Source organism: Mobula birostris, chromosome 18 (assembly GCF_030028105.1).
Source record: "Mobula birostris isolate sMobBir1 chromosome 18, sMobBir1.hap1, whole genome shotgun sequence".
In the NCBI taxonomy this organism is placed as follows: domain Eukaryota; kingdom Metazoa; phylum Chordata; class Chondrichthyes; order Myliobatiformes; family Myliobatidae; genus Mobula; species Mobula birostris.
The window spans coordinates 30,714,450-30,735,112 of record NC_092387.1 but is presented as its reverse complement, the minus strand read 5'-3'; the positions used below and the strand labels follow the sequence as shown (position 1 = coordinate 30,735,112).

The 20,663-nt window shown below is 47.7% G+C and overlaps 1 protein-coding gene across 1 annotated transcript in view; it reads left to right on the top strand.

The window, feature by feature from the left end:
- LOC140211821 (tolloid-like protein 2) overlaps positions 1 to 20,663 on the top strand; it is a 124,558-nt gene that overhangs the window by 84,457 nt on the left and 19,438 nt on the right. The window contains exons 10-12 of the mRNA XM_072281985.1: positions 13,166 to 13,268; positions 17,115 to 17,231; positions 18,009 to 18,154. Coding sequence (XP_072138086.1) covers positions 13,166 to 13,268; positions 17,115 to 17,231; positions 18,009 to 18,154 — 366 coding nt within the window. The remainder of the gene's footprint in view (positions 1 to 13,165; positions 13,269 to 17,114; positions 17,232 to 18,008; positions 18,155 to 20,663) is intronic.

Sequence of the window (20,663 nt, the reverse complement as noted above, 5' to 3'; positions counted from 1 at the left end):
CACATCTCTTTGATCCATTGGTTATCCATCTTTCTAATTGACTCTTATTATTGTGTGTGTGTGTGTGTGTGTGTGTGTGTGTGTGTATGTATGCGTATGTGTGTGTGCGCGCGCCCTTAACTCCTGATGGAGTCGTCAGGGCGCCGTCATGACAAGCCACTTGCACTGATCTTTTTGGTATGCTCATCATACGGCGTGTCTTGAGCATCTGAAATCTGGCAAAGCCCATCCAATTCCAGGTTTTTTCTTTAAGAGGTTGAGTTGTTAGCTCGACACTCAACCCAGGCACGGATGGAGAGCGTGCAAGGGAGCCAGCTGGATCTGAACTCGGGACCTCTCGCCCCGAAGTCCAGCGCTGATGCCACTACGCCACCAGCTGGTTATCTCTGTTTATTATTAAGGAGAGGATTTCCTGAACAAGCCCTTAAATTATTACTTAATTTCCTTTAGCCTGTCTCTGCACCAGTGGTTCAACGTAAGGCCATAGTTTGGGTGTAGCTGTTGTATTCACTGATCGAATGCACTGCTCCTCTTGCACACAAAGAGTCACCTTTGTCTAGTACAGGACTTCCCAACCTTTTTAATGCCATAACAGAGAGATCCGTGGACTCCAGGTTTGGAACCCCTGGTCCAGTGTCTGATGTCTCCAGTGGGTTGTTCACCTGTTGTGGAAGCCCTTTCGTCTCCAGCTGCTTCTTTCCAGTGGAATGAGCGAGCAGTTGCGTGGTGCCCTGCCCATGCACTCAGAGTGATGCCTGGCACACCATTCTCTCTTTGGGAGTTTTCAAAACTCCACTCCCAAGTCTCTCCTGCTGTCCTAATCTCCATCAAGAATGCAGATAAAGTCAAAGTTCAGCTTATTGTCACCTGCACAACTACATTTCCGCACAGGTGCAGTGAACAATGCAGCTGCAGCAGCGTCACAGGCACAGAGCATCGACGCAGAACATTCACAGGAAGTACAAAAAATTAAACCTAAAACTAAACACCAGTTGTACAAAATCAGTGCTGAGCGCAGGAAACTCGGAGTGTGATTTGGGCCCTCAAGCCTGCTCCAACATTCATGGCTGATCCGCCCCAGGCCTCATCTCGTCCTCTGTGCCTGTTTCCCACAGCTCTCGGTTCCCTGACCTTTCAAAGTGTTATCTGCTCCCTTTTTGCATGCTTGCAATGGTTCCAGCCTCCACAGTCCCCTGGGCACAAAGTCCCAGCATTTATTGCCCTCTGCTGATCAGTTGTATGTCATTCATGGTTAGAGCTAATGAGTTGCTGCACACCAGGGCTGATACACAGGGGCAGATGGAGCATGGGTTGGATAGAGTGGTGCTCCAGCGAGATATTTCCTCAGCCCTGACTACAGAAGGGTGTGTGTACATAAGGCTGCCCACTATCTGTGGTGTGTCTTTGCCCTGTGTGATTAATTGTCAGCAACAGCTTGTATGCTTCTCTCTATTCCTTGTCTTTCACATGTTTGTTTGATGCAGTTGTATTTCACTGTGCTCACTGAGTTGTCATAAAGCACTGATTCCCAGCAATCTGTTGGTGAGCTCAACTTCACGTCTCAATGTTTACTGTACACAGAGAGGCCATTCAGCCCTTTGGGTCCATTCTGAATCCATGTAAGAGCTCTCCAGCCAGCCCCATTACCCACCCATCTCCCCATAGTCTTAAAGATTCTCGTTTTAAGTATTACTGTTTTGAATACATTGAACAGTACGGTACAGAAACAGGCCTTTCTGCCAACGTGGTGTTCATTTCCCTTCATTCTCTGCACATTCATATATCTGTCGAAGAGTCTCATAAGTGTCTCTATCGCATTTGTTGCCACCATCGGGCACCTACCTCTGTCTGCATAAAAAATATGCCGTGCTCATCTCCTTTGAACTTATACCCTCTCAACTTAAGTGATGACCTGTGGTGTTGGACGTTTTGACCCTGGGAAAAAGATACCAGTTTCCAACTCCATCTCTGCCTGACATAATCTTGTATGAAATCTCCCCTCAGCTGCTCCATAGAAAACAACCAAGTTTGTCTGACCTTTCGTCATAGCATGTGCTGTCTGGTCCAGGCAGCACACTAGTAAAACTGTCCTGCATCCTCTCTAAAGCCTCCACAACCTTCCTATCATTGGGTGACCAGATTTGAATGCAATTCTCCAGAGGTGGCATAACCAGTGTTTTGTGAAACTGCAACATAACTTCCTGACTCTTGCATTCAATGCCTCAAATAATAAAGGCAAATATATGCCATCTTACTGCCTTTCAACCTGTGCAGCACTTTCAAGCAGCTATCGACTTGGACCTCAAGACACCCCTGTACATCAACTCTGTTAAGATTGTCTGTCTATTAAGAGTGTACGTCCCTTTACAGTGGATCTCTCAAATGGAAAAATATAATATTTGATGGATTAAATTCCATCTGCCATTTCTCTGCCCATATCTGCAACTAATCTATGTCCCACTGAATCCACAATACCACCAAACTTTGTTCCCTTTGAATTTTACTAACCCACTTACCAGCTTTTTCATTGGGGTTAATTATTCCAATCCAAACAGCAGAGGTCCCTCCAGAACACTAATAGCCACAGAGATCCAGCTAGAATAAGTCCCATCAGCCATTTTACTCTGCTTTCTATGGGCAAGCCAGTTCTGAATCCAAATTACTAAATTATGGTAAATCCCATATATTTTAAACTTCTGGATGAGCCTACCACAGGGGACCTTGTCAAGCACCATACTGAACCCCTTATAGACATCATCCACAGCTCTACCTTTATCAATCATCTTCAACTCTTTGGAAAAACTTAATCAAATTAGTAGGACGTGACTTGCCCTACACAAAGCCACGTTGACTGTCCCTAATTAGGCTATTCTTTTTAAAATGCCCGTAAGTCCTGTCCCTAAAAATTGTCTCCAAGAGCTTCCCTCCCTCTGATCCAGGAATATCCCTGTTCCCTCTTGAACAATGGAACAAACTTGGCTGCTCATCTGTCTTCTGGGTCTTGCCTGTGGGCCAGAGAGGATGTGAACACCAATACTGAATCTCCTCTCCACTCTCCAACAGCAGTGCATTCCAGATCTTAAGCGTCTTCTGTAGACTAAAATCCCTCCTTCTATCATCCTTTTCACTGTTACGTACCCCATAACTGAGTTGTCAAACCAGCAGAAATGGACCACTCGTTGGAGTCTGGATTACAAGGAACTAATAAAGTTTTATTAAAGAAATAAGTAACACAGTACTCTAATCGTAAGGATATAAATGCAACAGGTTAGCAATGATAATACACACGTACACAGAACTAGGGTAATAGGGATCAACCAAGCTCTATTGCAGTCTAGGGGTAAAATTATCAGTCTTAAGTGACGTGGACTTCAGTTCAGCTTAGTACAGTTTGCAGTAATGGCTTTTGTGCTGTTGGAGAGAGAGGGGGGGGGATGCAATTTGGTTCAGACAGACCTTTGATGTCTTCTATCCCGCTGTGGTCACCGACTGTGACCCCTCCGTTCCAGAAACGATCGTTCTTCCACCGTGAACCCGGGACCCAGGCAAGGGCAGACACACACACCAGGTTCCCACCGATCGTACCTTTACACCCTGTGAGCCTATGGTCGGTTCCCACGAACCGGACCTCCAAACTCCCACCAACTTGGGGCATACCGCTCTTTCCAGGGTCTCATTATCTCGTGATCTCGTGGTGTGTCGCGTGCCTTAGCGAACCTGCTCTTTTTATCCCCCTGCTGGGGTATCACCTGTCCATCAAACTTCAAACAGTTCAGGTTCAAAGTAACTGGTCTGTCAATATTCTGAATTGTGTTTCTTTTCCGTTAATCCCTCTCTCCTCTCTTATTAGCATTTTGAATGTTTCTCCATTGTCTCTCTTATCTCTCCAATTAGCATCAATCGTCTGATAGCTTGGTTTGGCGTCACACCCCTACTCTGCAAAAGATTTTTACCGGGGCAAAAATCATGGGCATGAATGCACATTATTAGATACACACTAATATACAGGGTCATCAGCTATTCGGCTAATACAGAGAACTTTAAGTTTCAACACCTTGACAGGCAGTCAGCAATCACATTGTCCGTTCCTTTTATATGTTTTATTTTAATATCAAATTCCTGTAAGAGCAGGCTCCAACTTAGTAACCTTTTGTTTTTATCCTTCATAGTGGCCAAAAACACTAATGGATTGTGATCAGTGTAAATTATCAGTGGTTTCCATGCCGGACAAATATAAACCTCAAAATGTTGTAATGCTAGTATGATGGCCAGTAATTCCTTCTCCACAGTGGAGTAATTTCTTAGAAAAATAAGCCACTGGGTGGTCAACCTCCTCTTCGTCTGTCTGCAACAGCACCGCCCCGGCTGCTTCGTCGCTAGCATCTGTTGCTAGGGAGAAGGGTTTTGAAAAGTCAGGCGCATTCAGCACAGGATGGTGATACAGAATCGCCTTCAGACTCTCGAAGCCCTGTTGACAAAGGTCGTCCCACACAAACTTCGCATTCTTTGGCAAGAGCTTAGTAAGAGGGAGGGTAATATCCGCAAAGTTTTTGCAAAACTTCCAATAGTACCCCACCATCCCCAAGAACCTTCTCAGGGCTCTCTTGTCTGTGGGGTGGGGACTTCACCTTAGCCTGCATCAGTGCCAGCTGCCCCTGTCCTACCACAAATCCCAGATAAGTGACCTTCGCGTGGCTGAATTCACTTTTTGCGAGGTTCACTGTCAGGTTGGCTTCAGACAGCCGTTTAAACAGTTCTTCTACCGCCATAATGTGCTCCTCCCACGTATCACTCCAGACCACTAAATCGTCAGTATAGGCTTCTGCGTTTTTTAGCCCTTTTGTCACTGAATTAATCATCCTATAGGGGTTTTGCTTACTAGGCCAAACTAATGTGACAACAACATCATGTACCGTCCCTTTGCATCGCCTCGGGACACCCGGACATACGTCTGCGTGCCGGTTAATTAGCTTTATCAGTGGCTCGCTCTGTTCGGGGGTTAAGTGAGAGAACTCATCAGCAAAGTTGGCCAAAACAGTAGAGTTCTCCAATCTGGTTGGCACCATACTTACCTTTTCAAAATGGGTTTTCCCATTATCAGATGGCACCCTAGCCTCATTAATTTTCGTGATAACACCGACTAGGTCTGCTTCCTTATTGTGGTAAGCGGTTAACATATTAATAGGCTGTGTCGGCTCATGTCTACAATACTCAACAATATCCTCCCTCATGCTCGGCCAGTAAAACTCTTTCAAAATTCTATCGACTGTCTTCCTTACCCCAAAATGTCCACCGAGGTGTATCTTGTGGGCCAGGTTCAAAATCTCATCCCCATAATTTTTCAGCACCACCACCTGGTGCACCACCCCCCTTCCCTCATCTGCGGGCACGGTACTTGGTCTCCATTTCCTCATCAGTGCTCCCTCCTTCACATAATAGCCCACTGGCTCCCTTTTTAACTCTGCTTCGGAGAGAGCTGTCTCCGTCAAAACCATCAGCTCCTGATCTCGTTCCTGTGCCTGTATAAATTCCTTCCTTGCTAATGATAAATCTACCTCAACTGCCTCACTTCCTTCCACTTCACTATGCTCCTTCTTCTCACTTTCTAACCCCTCCTGGTACAAGGCTGGTAAAAACGTCTCAGCTAAATCTACATTCGCTTCGGCAGCCTTTCTGGACATGCGCCGAGTCACTGCGTAAATGGGATAAACCTGTGAGTCCATGGGCGGGGCCTCAATGCTGGCAGGCTGGCTTGTCAGTTTTACTGCTGAGCACACATCTCCGCCTGCAAGGTCATTACCAAGTAAGATCTCCCACGTTTTCCATTGGTAGTTCGGGCCTCACCCCTATCGTGACCGGTCCGGAGACCAAGTCGCTTTTTAGGTGTATCTGGTGCAAAGGTACTGCTTCAGTCCCTTTCCCAATGCCTTTTATCACACTGACCTCCCCAGTCTCAGTCTCTGAACACACTCCTTAAGATCAATGACTGACAAGCCCCAGTGTCTCTCTAGATCCGTACTGGAACTGGCTTTAACCCCTCCCTCACCGACACCAATCTGACCAAAATAAACTTCTTGCACTCTTCCTGAACTCTAACAGACCTCTTCTCCCCGGCGGTTTGTTTGCCAGCTCAATACAGCCAGCGGAGTCGTCGTTTTTCCTTTCCCCGTCTCCTCCTTTGGGGCAAAGCACCTGGACGCAAAGTGACCGGCTTTCCCACAATTATAGCATACGGCCCCAGGAGACTTCCTACCAAACTGCTCCCAGTCTTCCTTATCCTTCTCACTAGTCCCCGGCTTACTTTCTGGCTTTTCCAGCAGACTCTCTCCGCCCTCTCGACTACCCTTCTGGTAGCTTTTCACTCCGGGTAAACTTCATTTTGTGTGTTAACACGTACTCATCCGCTAACTTAGCAGTTGCGGCTAAGGTTTCTGACTCTTTCTCATCTAGATAGGGCCTCATACCTTCAGGGACACAACCTTTAATTTGCTCAATCAGTATTAGCTGTAGCAGTCTGTCATAATCCCCATTGACCCCTTTCGATGCGCACCAATGCTCACGATACATCTGCATCTCACGGGCAAACTCTAAATACGTGCGGCCCCACTGCTTCCTCGCATTCCGGAACCTCTGCCGGTATGCCTCTGGGACCAACTCATAAATCCTGAGTATCGCCTCTTTCACCACATCATACCTCTGAGCATCTCCTGCAGGCAATGCCGAGTAAACTTGCTGAGCCTTCCCTTTAAGTACGCTCTGAGGCAAAACAGCCCACTTATCCCTCGGCCAGTCCTGACTTGCAGCGACTTCTTCAAAATGTAGAAAGTACCGATCAACATCGGCCTCCTCAAATGGGTGAACCAACCTAACCTCCTGGGTCGCCCTGAACCCTCCACCTTGGTTCGGCATGGGGCCCTGTGCTAGCGTCATCCTTAACTTCTTCAGCTCAAATTCCCTTTCCTTCTGTTTCTGTCTCTCTTGTCATTCTAACTGCCTGTCTCTCTCTTCTCGTTCCAACTGCTTTATTCGGAACTCATGCTCTAGTCTTAATTTTTCCATCTGCAGCTGCACTGCTTCTCCACCAGGTTTGCTCATAGACACCACCTCCAGCTCCCCTTGGGGAAACACACCTTTAGCTACATAATGCTCAATGACAGCTCTGTGCACCTCCGCTCTCCTCATTGTCGACTTCTCCTTGAAAAGATTCAACTGTTTGGCAACAGTTGCCAATTCTGATTTCCTGGCATCCTGTAATGCCTCCAAGGTTGGCGCCTTTAGAAATTCCTCAATTTCCATTTTTGCTGTTTGCCCTTTCTTTCTTTTGGGAATTTTAACCCAATCAATTTATTGAGTCCCAAATTTGGCGTTCAAAATCCCAGACGAGATCCCCACTTATGTTACGTACCCCGTAACTGGGTTGCCAAACCAGCAGAAATGGACCACTCATTGGAGTCTGGATTACTAGGAACTAATAAAGTTTTATTAAAGAAATAAGTAACACAGTACTCTAATCGTAAGGATATAAATGCAACAGGTTAGCAATGATAATACACACATGTACACAGAACTAGGGTAATAGGGATCAACCAAGCTCTATTACAGTCTAGGGGTAAAATGATCAGTCTTAAGTGACGCAGAGTTCAGTTCAGCTTAGTACAGTTCGCAGTAATCGCTGTCGCACCGTTGGAGGGGGGGGATGCAATTTGGTTCAGGCAGATCTTTGATGTCTTCTATCCTGCTGTGGTCACCGACTGTGACCCCTCCGTTCCGGATCCGATCGTTCTTCCGCGGTGAACCCGGCACCCAGGCAAGGGTGGACACACACACCAGGTTCCCACCGATCATACCTTTACACCCTGTGAGCCTATGGTCAGTTCCCACGAACCGGACCTCCAAACTCCCACCAACTTGTGGGGGCACACCGCTCTTTCCAGGGTCTCATTATCTCGTGATCTCATGATGTGTCGTGTGCCTTAGCAAACCCGTTCTTTTTATCCCCCTGCTGGGGTATCACCTGTCCATCAAACTTCAAACAGTTTAGATTCAAAGTAACCGGTCTGTCAATATTCTGAATTATGTTTCTTTTCTGTTAATCCCTCTCTCCTCTCTTATTAGCATTTTGAATGTTTCTCCATTGTCTCTCTTATCTCTCCAATTAGCATTAATTGTCCGATAGCTTGGTTTGGCGTCACATCACCTTGTCCCAATCACGTTCATTCTATCTGCTTTGCTCAATGACTCCTCCACCAATAAGGACACTTTCTCTCTCAACAGCATGGGTTGACGCAGTAGCATAGTGGTTAGCACAACGCTTTACGGTACTCACTGCTGCTTGTAAGGAGTTTGTACATTCTCTCCGTGACCGCGTGTGTTTCCTCCGGGTGCTCTGGTTTCCTCCCACAATCCAAAGACCTACCAGTTGATAGGTTAATTGGACATTGCAAATTGTCCCATGATTAGGCAGGATTTTATCAACAAATAGATAAATAAATAAATAGCTGGAAGAACTTACTGGGTCAGGCAGCATCTATCAAGGGAAATGAGCAGTCGATGTTTCGGATTGAGAACCTTATTAAGAACTGGAAAGAAAGTGGGGAGGTAGCCAGTTTTTTTTTAAAGTGGAAAGGATGGAGTTAGTGCCGATGGGTGGATATGGTGATAAACAGTTGGAGGAGGGGAGAGTGGGGATGATATAAGAAGCTGGGAGGTGTCAGGTGGAACTGACAAAGTGCTGAGAAGATGGAAGGAGAGGACATTGGACTATGGAATTAAAGGAAGGAGGTGGGGTAAGGGAAGGAGTGGGAGAAACGTGTGGGTCATGGGCAGATGGCGAGGGTAGGGAGGGGGAAATAATAAGAACAGAGGAAAAGGAGAATGATCTTATGGATATGGGTACCAGAATCGGTGTTCATGTCATCAGTTGGAAACTACTAAGGTGGAGTATAAAATGCCATTCCTCAAATCTGTACCTTCCCTCAACTTTGTAGTGGACATGGTTGTGAACAGACATATCTGTCTCTCTCACTCTATGCTGTCTGTACCCTTCAGGGTTTTAAAAATCTCCGGCAAATCTCCTTGCAGTCTTGTGTTCCAACCCCAGCTTTTCCACATAACCCCATCCCCAGGATCATTTTGTTAAGCTTCTTCAGCCTCTCCAAAGCATTCTCATCATTCCTGAAGTGTGGTCCCAGACTGGGCACAGTGCTGCTCTTGTGGAATAATCGGTATGTTAAGATGGTTAATCCAGTCTGGAGTCCGATGTACTTTTAAACCCCTATCTCAACCTGCCCTGCCTCTTCAAACAATTCATGCACATCTACCGCCAGATCCTCTATCCCTTATAGAACCAGGCTCTCTAGTTTGTAGTTCCTCACCTTGTACTTCCAAGATAAATATTCAACTTAGCAATGTTCTGTGTTAATCTTTATCTCCCACATATTTGAACATTTCAGGTTCATTCTTTATTACTTTCTTCCTTACTGGACTTTCGGGATTAGGTCTTAGAATGTTTCTGAAGAGGAAAGTTCTTTATTAATGGAGTGAGGAGTTGGAGACCTTTGTCACTAAATGGCCTACTTGGTCATAGACTGGTGATGGGAAGAACTGGAAATCTGACCAATGTGATCATTTTCACCACACCACAGCAGACTGCTCAACAACACATCTGGACTTTCTTCCCACAGCTTATGATTTGTGTGGGGTAACAGGAGTCGGAGCATGAGATGAGGTGTCACAGAAACCTTCCTGATCCATATGCTTCTGGCCTAGTGAGGAAGGCAGTATTCCTGCAAAATAAGCCAAGTCAGCAAGTATTCTAAGGTCACAAGAAAAACACAGCAGGGGGAGCTGCAGGGAGAACCAGTGAGCAAAACAGAGCAGAAGGAAGTGCAGCATGTCACATTGGCAAATTTTAATCAGAGCCCAACTGAATTCAGAAAGTTAAGCAAAGTTGTTATTGCGACTGTACTATAGTCCGCTAAGGGTATTTGGAGACCAATAGAGAAGTAAGTAAGTAGGGAGACTGTAGAGAGTTGCAAAAATATCAGGTTATCATAGTAGGGGTTCTTAGCTGTCTTAGTATAGAGTGGGACCTCCACAGTACTAAGCACTTAGCTGGGATTGAATTTGTTAAGAGTGTTTTCTTATAAATTTTCTGTATGGTCTGCCACAAAGTATATGAAGTGTCATCTCTGAAGAGAGAAGAACATTTCAGGTCAATGACTCTTTATCAAAGTCGGAAATTATATTCTAGTTGTAGAGGGGGATGGAGAGCACAGAGACTTTATACCTGTGATAGGTTGGAAATCAGAGGTGTCCAGATACTGATTACAGACACAGAGCATTTAAAGGATCAGTAGGAAGTCAGATGCAGATCACAGCAAGTACTGGAGATCTGCAACAGAAGAACATGCTGGGACTACCCAGCAGAACAGGCAGTGTTTGCAGGGGCGGAGAAATATTAATGTCACCTATGCAACACACGTAAAAGTTGCTGTGTTCTAGAGATGCTGCCTGGCCTGCTGCGTTCACCAGCAACTTTTATGTGTGTTGCTTGAATTTCCAGCCTAGAGATGCTGCCTGGCCTGCTGCGTTCACCAGCAACTTTTATGTGTGTTGCTTGAATTTCCAGCATCTGCAGAATTCCTGTTGTTTGCGTTTTTAATGTCACCTATGAGTAATTTTGAGTGGCCAGTGCAGATATAAACAGAAAAGTCAGGTAGCTGGAATTGTGATTTTGTAGTTGAGGTCCAAGGGTTATGGTCTGTTCAGTCAGAAGTTAACTTGAGCTTACTTTAGGCAGTACAGCAGAGCAACAGGTCCTTTGCCCAATGTTTCTCGAATAGACTGAGGCCAAAAACTCATCTCCCTCTTTGTAATTACAATACTTTTCCAATACTGATGAAGAATCATTGGGTCCAAATATTAACTCTGTTTCTCTGTCTGCTGCTTTTCTTAAATTCCAGTATTGATTTTGACTTCAGTGTGTGGGGCACAGTATCCAAGTTCCAGATAACACAAAACTCAAAGGTATGGTGAACTGTGAAGGGGGTCATGTCAAGGAGATGCGGCGAAACCAGTGGAATGAGTGGACAAGTGGCAGATGTTATGCGAAGAGTTACATTATGGTAGGAAATTATTATAGAAATAATAATATTTGAATAATTATAGAAAGCATCGTACAGGGGTATCTGGGGATAAATGTGCAGGGTCTGTTGAGGGTGGTTGGACAGATTGGAAGAACTATTTCAGAAAGCGTAAATAATATTGAACTTTATAAATAGACTCATAGATACTGAGACGTGTGGCCAAGTGGTTAAGGCGTTCGTCTAGTGATTTGAAGGTCGCTAGTATGAACCTTGGCTGAGGTAGGGTGTGTGTCCTTGAGCAAGGCACTTTACCACACATTGCTCTGCGACAACACTGGTGCCAAGCTGTATGGGTCCTAATGCCCTTCCCTTGGACAACACCGGTGGCATGGAGAGGGGAGACTTGCAGCATGGGCAACTGCTGGTCTTCCATACAACCTTGCCCAGACCTGCACCCTAGAAACCTTCCAAGGTGCAAATCCATGATCTCATGAGACTAATGGATGCCTATTCATAGTTACTGAGGAAGAAGGGAGAGCCACTATTTGAGGAGGATAAAGTAAACAACAGTACAGCTTAAGAACAAGCCCCTTGGCCCACATTGTGCTGACCATGATGCCAATTTAAACTACTCCCACCATGTCTATAGCAATATGAAGACTATGGGCTTGTGGCTGGAGAAGCTGGGACTGCTGTCAGTGGAGCACAGGAGGTTACGTGGAGGGATTTAGAATCAGACAGTGCAGATGGAGAGAAGCTGTTCCTATTGGCAGATGAGTTGAGAACAAAGGGATGTAGGGTGAAGGTATTTAACAAAATCACCAAAAGTGATCTGAGGAACGATTCCTGAACCGAGTGAGGGCCCAGCAACCCCCGATTTAACCCTAGCCTAATTACAGGGCAATTTACAATGGCTAGTTAACCTACGAACCAGTTTGTCTTTGGACTGTGGGAGGAAACTCACACGGTCACGGGGAAAGCAGACAGACTCCTGACAGACAGCAGCAGGGATTGGACCTGGGTTGCTGGTGCTGTAAAATGTTCTGCCAACCACTACGCGACCGTGCCACCCAAGATGAGGTAACCAGGAGGGAGGAGAAGATGGCAGCGCGCGCGACCGTTACGAATGATATTGATATGTGTTAACTAGGGGGCTGTGCACAATCCTGATTTGATAGAGACAGCCGTGAGAAGCACGGAGGAACACCTGGAGAAACTTCTGAAATGCCTGCTTCCCTCTCGCTGCTACTGTGCAATCAAGAATCTCCGGAGGGGAAGGCCCCAAATCCTCGGCTTTGCCTGTTGCTGGGGCCGGGGTCGGGGTCAAAGCGCTCGGCAGAGATGGTGCTTGGTGCTTGGTGCTCGGTGCTTGGTGCTCGGTGTCAGAGAGCTGGTCGGAGGCTCGGAGCTTTCGGACGGACTCGGAGTCGGATGCTTCCGGGATGCTGCATCAGCAAGTTTGCGGCGCTGGAGGTTTACCGTCTGCGTGAGATGATGGGATTTTTGCGAGACTTTGAGATTTTTTACCGGGCCCATGGTCTGTTCTTATCAAATTACGGTATTGCTTTGCACTGTTGTAACTATATGTTATAATTATGTGGTTTTTGTCAGTTTTTCAGTCGGTTTGTCTTGTGTTTCTGTGATATCTTTCTGGAAAAACATTGTATCATTTCTTAATGCATGCATTACTAAATGACAATAAAAGAGGACTGTGTGTCCTCATAATCTAATCTAATTGTCTGCCAAGCAAGTTGTGTGGGGTTTAGGAGGGAATGGGATTAGCTGGATTGCTCTTGCAGAGACTTGGGAACTTGAGGGCTGAGTGGCCTGCCGTGCTGTGGTGCTGCCTTGCCTTGCTCCTGGAGAGAGGCTGGGCCCATCTGCCTCGGCACTTGCTGAAGCGACAGTGGGCTGGAGGTGAGCCAAGTTACCACCACTCCTTCCACACCGCGAAGGCACAGGTAGCAGCAGTGCTATAACGCAGTAAGGTAACGCTATCAGACAGTAGGCAACAGAGCTGGGATCTCGGGAGGTGGAGGTGTGTGCAAGGTTTAAACAAAGTGCTCCATGTTTTGCAGATCATTTTAAACTTCACCACCATGGACCTGTTTCAGAGCCGTCTCTGCTGGTACGATTACATTGAGGTACGGAATGGGTACTCGAGGAAAGCACCACTCCTGGGTACGATTTCTCATGCTGGCTCTGACCAGCTCAACCATTTTCCTTGTGTATTCTCTCTTTGTGTTACCTATTACGCCTGAGCTGTTAGTAGTGTTCCTTGGTTTGTCCCTGTTGAAGGTGCTGGTTTGTGTTGGAGTTCGATGTTCCTTCCCTTCCACCCTTCTGGAAATCTGCACAGTGCAGTCTCAACAATATCATACTCAAACGCGAGGAAATCTGCAGATGCTGGAATTTCAAGCAACACACATTAAAGCTGCTGGTGAACGCAGCAGGCCAGGCAGCATCTCGAGGAAGAGGTACAGTTGACGTTTCAGGCCGAGACCCTTCGTTAGGACTAACTGAAAGAAGAGCTAGTAAGAGATTTGAAAGTGGGAGGGAGAGGGGGAGATGCAAAATGATAGGAGAAGACAGGAGGGGGAGGGATGGAGCCAAGGCTGGACAGGTGATTGGCAAAAGGGATATGAGAGGATCATGGGACAGGAGGCCTAAGGAGAAAGAAAGGGGGGAGAGGGGAATCCCAGAGGATGGGCAAGGAGTATATTGAGAGGGACAGAGGGAGAAAAAGAGAGGGAAAACATTTTTTACCTCTTCCTAGAAGATGCTGCCTGGCCTGCTGCGTTCACCAGCAACTGTAATGAATATCGTACTCAGCTGTAACATGACGTCCCAACCACTGTACTTGGTTTCCTGACTGTTCAAAGTTAGTAATGCCAACACCTTCTTCACTGCCCTGTCCACCTGCGCCTCCACTTCCAGGGAACCATATACCTGTACTCCTCGGTCTCTGTTCTACGACACTCTCCAGGACCCCTGCTATTTATTGTGTACCTCTTGCTCTGGTTTAACTTACCAAAGTCCAACACCTTGCTCTTACTTGAGTAAAATTCCGTCTGCCATTCCTTGGCCCGCTTCACCAGTTCACCTAGATCCCGTTCTCATCTTGGATAACCCTCTAAACTGTCCACTGTACTTCCAACTTGTGGTGTCATCTGCTAACTTACTTATTGTGTTAACTACATTGTCATCCGAGTCGGAACGGATGACAAACACTGGTGGACCCAGCAGTACCCCTCTGGTCACCATCACCACTACCCCACCGTCCGCAGTGCTGTAGCTGGTCAGTGCTTCCCCCAGGTGCTGCACCCAACCCTGGTGCGCTGCCCTGGGTGGCTGGCACAGAATGGTGTGGCTTTGTCTCTGTGGTACGGACGGGGAGGGGCTGTAGAAACAGGCACCGCAGTGTGAGGCCTCATTGATGTGCTTGTGGCTGATGCTCAGGCAGAACCTGTGCTTTGAAACCATTTTATTGATGGATTGGATCATCAGCAGAGTGTTACTGCCCAGGTTAAGTCGGTCCCTGAGATACAACCCAAGTGAAGCGTTGTCTGGAACTGGCCGGGGACTGGCAGGAGTGTCACAAACTGGGCATGGGTCGGAAATCTCCACGATGTTGAGCATGGTGAGGGGGGGTGTCGGTCCTGCAGAGAGCCTGGGGTGTATTCACACAGTCTGCAGGTGAAGCAAGTGTGCGCTACCCTCTCCTCACCACTGGGAGGAGCAGTGAGCACAGCTATTGTCTCAGAGAGCCAGAGACATGGGTTAAGTCCTGTCTGTGCTGAGTTTGCATGTTCTCCCTTTAACTGTGTGGCTTTCATCCTGATTTTCCAGATTTATGCTATATTCCAGAGATGCGTGAACATAGAACATAGAAATCTACAGCACATTACAGGTCCTTCGGACCACAATGTTGTGCTGACCATGTAACCCACTCTCGAAGCTGCCTAGAATTTCCCTACCGCATAGCCCTCTATTTTTCTAAGCTCCATGTGCCTATCTAAGAGTCTCTTAAAATACTATATTGTATCCGCCTCCACCATCGTCACCGGCAGTGCATTCCACACACCCACCACTCTGTGTGTGAAAAACTTACCTCTGACATCCCCCCTTGCACCTACTTCCAAGCACCTTAAAACTGTGTCCCCTCGTGTTAGCCATTTCAGCCCTGGGAAAAAGCCTCGGGCTATCCATACGATTGATGCCTCTCATCATCTTATACACCTCTATTAGGTCACCTTTCATCCTCCATTGCTCCAAGGAGAAAAGACTGAGTTCACTCACCTATTCTCATAAGGTGTGCTCCCCAATCCAGGCAACATCCTTGTAAATTTCCTCCTTCTGGGTGGGATAATTGGCTGCTGTTCATCGCCCCTGATGGTTTGGAGGGAGCTGCAGATAGCAAGTGAACTTGAGGGGAAGTGACAGCGAGTAGGTTGCAGGGATGGGACTATAGGAGTTGCAATGAGCCAGTACGGACCTGATGGGTCAAACGGTGACCTACGGTGCAGCAGATACGTTGCAAAGGATAGCTGCAGAGGTCAAACCCAACAACCTACAGTCCCACAGTTTTGTGTGGCAGCCTCAAGCGTGGTCAATGGCAGAGAATTCATTTTTGCAGGCATCGAATCCACTGCCGTGCCTGCCAGCGGCTTCATTCACATTCAAGTCCCTCTGCCCTCACACTTGATCCCCAGACCGTATCCCTCTGTGCCCACATGGTGCCTCTCCTATCCTCTCCCCCACACACACTCACTCAGCCAGCGAGTCAGTCCAGACACAGCGCTTGGCACTCACTACGCACCTCTCTGGAGGCTGCCTGTCCAAACCTCTGTGGCTGCTATTACTGGGGCTGTGGGTGCTGAGATAACTCAGCAGTGCCAGCCTCCCCGTCTCCAACCCTCACCGCACTAGCTGGTTCACGCATAGGCTCACTGTCCCATCGCCCACCTACCTCCACCCATCCCGTTAACTGGTCCAAAGCGTGCTGTGCCTCAGCGATTCAAGTGCTGATGCAGGTACTTAAATGTGCGTCTCTGCCTCCAGCAGCCCCGGGGCAGGGTGTTCCCGATCCCAGCACCCGCTTCCTCCCCACCACCCAGTGGGGAGCGGGTCCCTGGTTGGCCAGACTGCAGCTGAGCTGCCGTGAGGCGGGGGCACTGAGCTAGGCATCTCACGGAACAAGTATCTGTCAACGGAAGAGTCTTCCCCCAGTGTTAGCCCCTGGAGTTAGAGGGGAACCTGGGGGAAGGTGGGTCGTCCCAGGGTAGAGTTGCCGGGATGCGGGATGCATTGCAGCGGAGGTTAGAGTCGGCTTTTGAACCCGTGGAGGAAGTGAGCAGGTTGGGGAGTTTAGTCTCGCTGATCCCTTTCAGTGACGGTAGCTAACCAGTTGTTCAGCAGACTCGCTCTGGACAGTGGGTGTGCGAGGGGGCACTGCCCCCCGGCAAGCTGTCAGAGCCAAGAGTATCTCCAGAGGTCCCGAGATAACGCTGTGCCTTGCGCTGAACTGCCCCTGGCAGTGCCAGGGAGTGGAATGTGTGCCACAGCCTGACCTGAGCAACAGGACCTGGGCCACAATCCCATGTTCTTGTGGAAGGCAGTGAATTACATGTAAAATGTGCCCCAGATCTCCAGGCTTTTGCCCGAACAAGGTGCAGTGCCTTCATTCCAGACACAGGCCCTTCCTATCCTGGGGAGAGACTGGCTGTTTGTGATGGAGCCGGTGTGGGAGAGACGGGATGTGATCACCTCTCCCTGAGGCTGATTGAGGGCTGGAGACTTGGCGAGCGGTCGCTGGTGTTTGGCGTGGTTGATGGGAACTGTACCATCGGCCAGCTCCTTGTGAAGAGCTTCCAGCACTGTGGCTCTCCCGCTGAACCACAAGGGAGCCCGTGCGGGGGCTGCAGCCGCCACTCTGCCACCGGTGAGGGCGGCCAGCGAGCTGGGCCGCCAGGGTCTTCAGCTCTGGGACCATGCCGTGACTGAGTGTGCTTTTGTCTCTTCTCCCAGGCAGGTTCTGTGGTGGGAAGATTCCGGAACCCATCGTGTCCAGCGACAGTCGGCTCTGGGTCGAATTCCACAGCAGCAGTAACTGGGTAGGCCGGGGATTCTCCGCTGTTTATGAAGGTGTGGACCACATTGCTTTTTCTTTTAACAAAGATACATTTATTTCAAATTCTACATTACTGCGATGCTACAATAAAAACACCAGAGATAGCAATAATAATCCCAAACTAAATCATCCCAGAAGATGACTCCCATTATTATCTCAGAAGCCTGCAGTCCCAGAACACCTCTCTTCTTGCCTTCTGTGGACACCACATGTCCTTTCCCCAGCAATAATCGGACAGAGACGTACTCCCGGAAAATTGCCAGAAAGGCAGCCCGGAGGAACCCTCCACTGCCTCCAGGACCCAGGGGTAGCTAAGTCTGCCTGCACCCCTGGGGTCTGTGTCAAACATTCTCTCTTCACCCCTGTCCCATTGGGTAGAAGATACAAATCGCCCGAAGGCAGGTATCATCAGGCTTGAGGACAACTCTTATCAGACTTGAACAGACCTCTTGTATGATAAGATGGCCTCCTGGCCTCACAGTTTATCTCATTACAATCGTGAACTTCATCATATACCTGCACTGCACACTTTCAGTAGCTTTATTCTGCATTGATATTGTTTTACCTTACTCTAGCTCAGTGCACTGTGTAACGATTTGATCTGTATAAACAAGCTTTTTCATTATATGTGACAATAATAAGCCAATATCGAAGCCAGCCTGCCAATAAACCCCTTTCAACATTTCACAGTTAAAAGTGCTGTATTAATACAGGTATTTTATTTCCAAAAGTCTCTAAATAATGTTTCATGAAGAAGATGGCAGATTTGACCTTCTCCTCTTGTGTTCCAGCGATCTGTGGAGGAGAACTCCACAAGGACACTGGCCAGATTCAGTCTCCCAACTACCCTGATGACTACCGGCCTTCCAAGGAGTGCATCTGGACAATTAACATCCCCAAGCATTTCCAGGTGGGCCTGGTCTTCCAGGCCTTCGAGGTAAATCTGTTCCCGTCATCGCTGACCGGAGAGATTCTCATAGTCATAGTCATAGTCATACTTTATTGATCCCAGGGGAAACTAGTTTTCGTTACAGTTGCACCATAAATAATTAAATAGTAATAAAACCATAAATAGTTAAATAGTAATATGTAAATTATGCCAGGAAATAAGTCCAGGACCAGCCTATTGGCTCAGTGTGTCTGACCCTCCAAGGGAGGAGTTGTAAAGTTTGATGGCCACAGGCAGGAATGACTTCCTATGATGCTCTGTGTTGCATCTCGGTGGAATGAGTCTCTAGCTGAATGTACTCCTGTGCCCAACCAGTACATTATGTAGTGGATGGGAGACATTGTCCAAGATGGCATGCAACTTGGACAGCATCCTCTTTTCAGACACCACCGTGAGAGAGTCCAGTTCCATCCCCACAACATCACTGGCCTTATGAATGAGTCTGTTGATTCTGTTGGTGTCTGCTACCCTCAGCCTGCTGCCCCAGCACACAACAGCAAACATGATCGCACTGGCCACCACAGACTCGTAGAACATCCTCAGCATCGTCCGGCAGATGTTAAAGGACCTCAGTCTCCTCAGGAAATAGAGACGGCTCTGACCCTTCTTGTAGACAGCCTCAGTGTTCTTTGACCAGTCCAGTTTATTGTCAGTTTGTATCCCCAGGTATTTGTAATCCTCCACCATGTCCACACTGACCCCCTGGATGGAAACATGGGTCACCGGTACCTTAGCTCTCCTCAGGTCTACCACCAGCTCCTTAGTCTTTTTCACATTAAGCTGCAGATGATTGTGCTCACACCATGTGACAAAGTTTCCTAACGTTGCCCTGTACTCAGCCTCATCTCCCTTGCTGATGCATCCAACTATGGCAGAGTCATCCGAAAACTTCTGAAGATGACAAGACTCTGTGCAGTACCCTCACCGCACCGGGGCCACCCTCTGCGGATTGATCCCGGCCGATGGATCAGTTATCCCAATCACCTGTCTGGCATGCTCTCGAAACCCCATGTGCTCACCACATCTGGCACAGCTCTGTTCAGTGTTTAGCAAAGGTATGGATCCATCGGTAAACATTGGTAGCAAGTGAGGAGAATGCGGTGAAACTTAAGTTGGTACAAACTGACTGGACAACAATTGAATCAGAATCAGGTCTATTGGTCATTGACATAAGTCGTGAAATTTGTTGTTTGGCAGCAGTATAGTGTGATGGGTAAAATCACCATGGTTACGATAAGAAAAATAAGAATAAATAGTGAAAAAAGAGAGAACAATAGTGGGGTAGTGTTCACGGACCGTTCGGAATTCTGATGGCAGAGGGGAAGCTGCTGCTAAAAGGTGTGTGCACCCTCAGGCAGCTGTACTTCCTCTCGGATGGTGGTAATGAGAAGAGGATCAGGAGGGTCCTTAATGATGGATGCCACCTTCCCGATTCAAAATGTCCTCGATGGTGGGAAGGCTGGAGCCCATGATGGAGCTGGCTGAGTCTACAGCCCTCTCGAGCTTTTCGATCCTGTGCATTGGAGCCTACGTACCAGGCGATGATGAAACCAGTCAGAATGCACTTCACAGTAAATCTGTAGAAATTTGCTGGAGTCTTTGGAGACCTACCAAATCTCCTCAAACTCTTAATGATGTATGACCACTGGTGTGCCTTCGTGATTGCATCAATATGTCGGGCCTTTGAGATGCTGACGTTCGGGAACTTGAAGCTGCTCACCCTTTCCACCACTGACCCCCTCAAGTAGAAATGTGTGTTCTCCTGACTTCCCCTTCCTGAAGTCCAGAGTCAGTTCCTTGGTCTTACGGTTGTTGTTGTGACACCACTCAGCCAGCCCCACTATTTCACTCTGTGTCATCGGCGAATTTATAGACGGCAATTAAGCTGTACCTATCCACTGAGTCATGAGTGTAGAGAGAGCAGTGGCTTAAATAAAAATCCTTCAGGTGCACCTGTGGTGGTTGTCTTTGAGCAAGAGATATTGTCATTTGGTCCCTTGAATTCTAATTTGTTAAACAAAGCCAGTGTTGGACTAAGAGCTTCCCATGTGGTGTGCACGGTAGCTGGTGAGAAAGGAACACCTCATTCTAGAAGAATCATTCTGTAGAAGTGGTTCACCATTCTTAAAGAGACCATCTGTAAAGAGACCTTCCAGTGTTCCTGACTCTCCCTCAACTAACCCAGAAGGAAACTACGTTGCACAAACATAGAACATCGGCCCACAATGTTGTGCCAACCCTCAAACCCTGCCTCCCATATAACCACCCCCCCCCCATATAAATCTACTGAAGTTTCCTGAAGAGATATCTGGTGGGAGAGGTACCTGGTGATCAATGGGAGTTGTCTGCTCGGATTTTCAGATGGCTTCTGCTAAAGTTCTGTATAAACATCTTTGTGAAAGTTGAAAGACTGGTATGGCCAGATTTGGGAACAGCTTCTTTCCGACTGTGATAAGACTGCTGAACGGATCCTGACCCGGATCTGGGCCGTACCCTC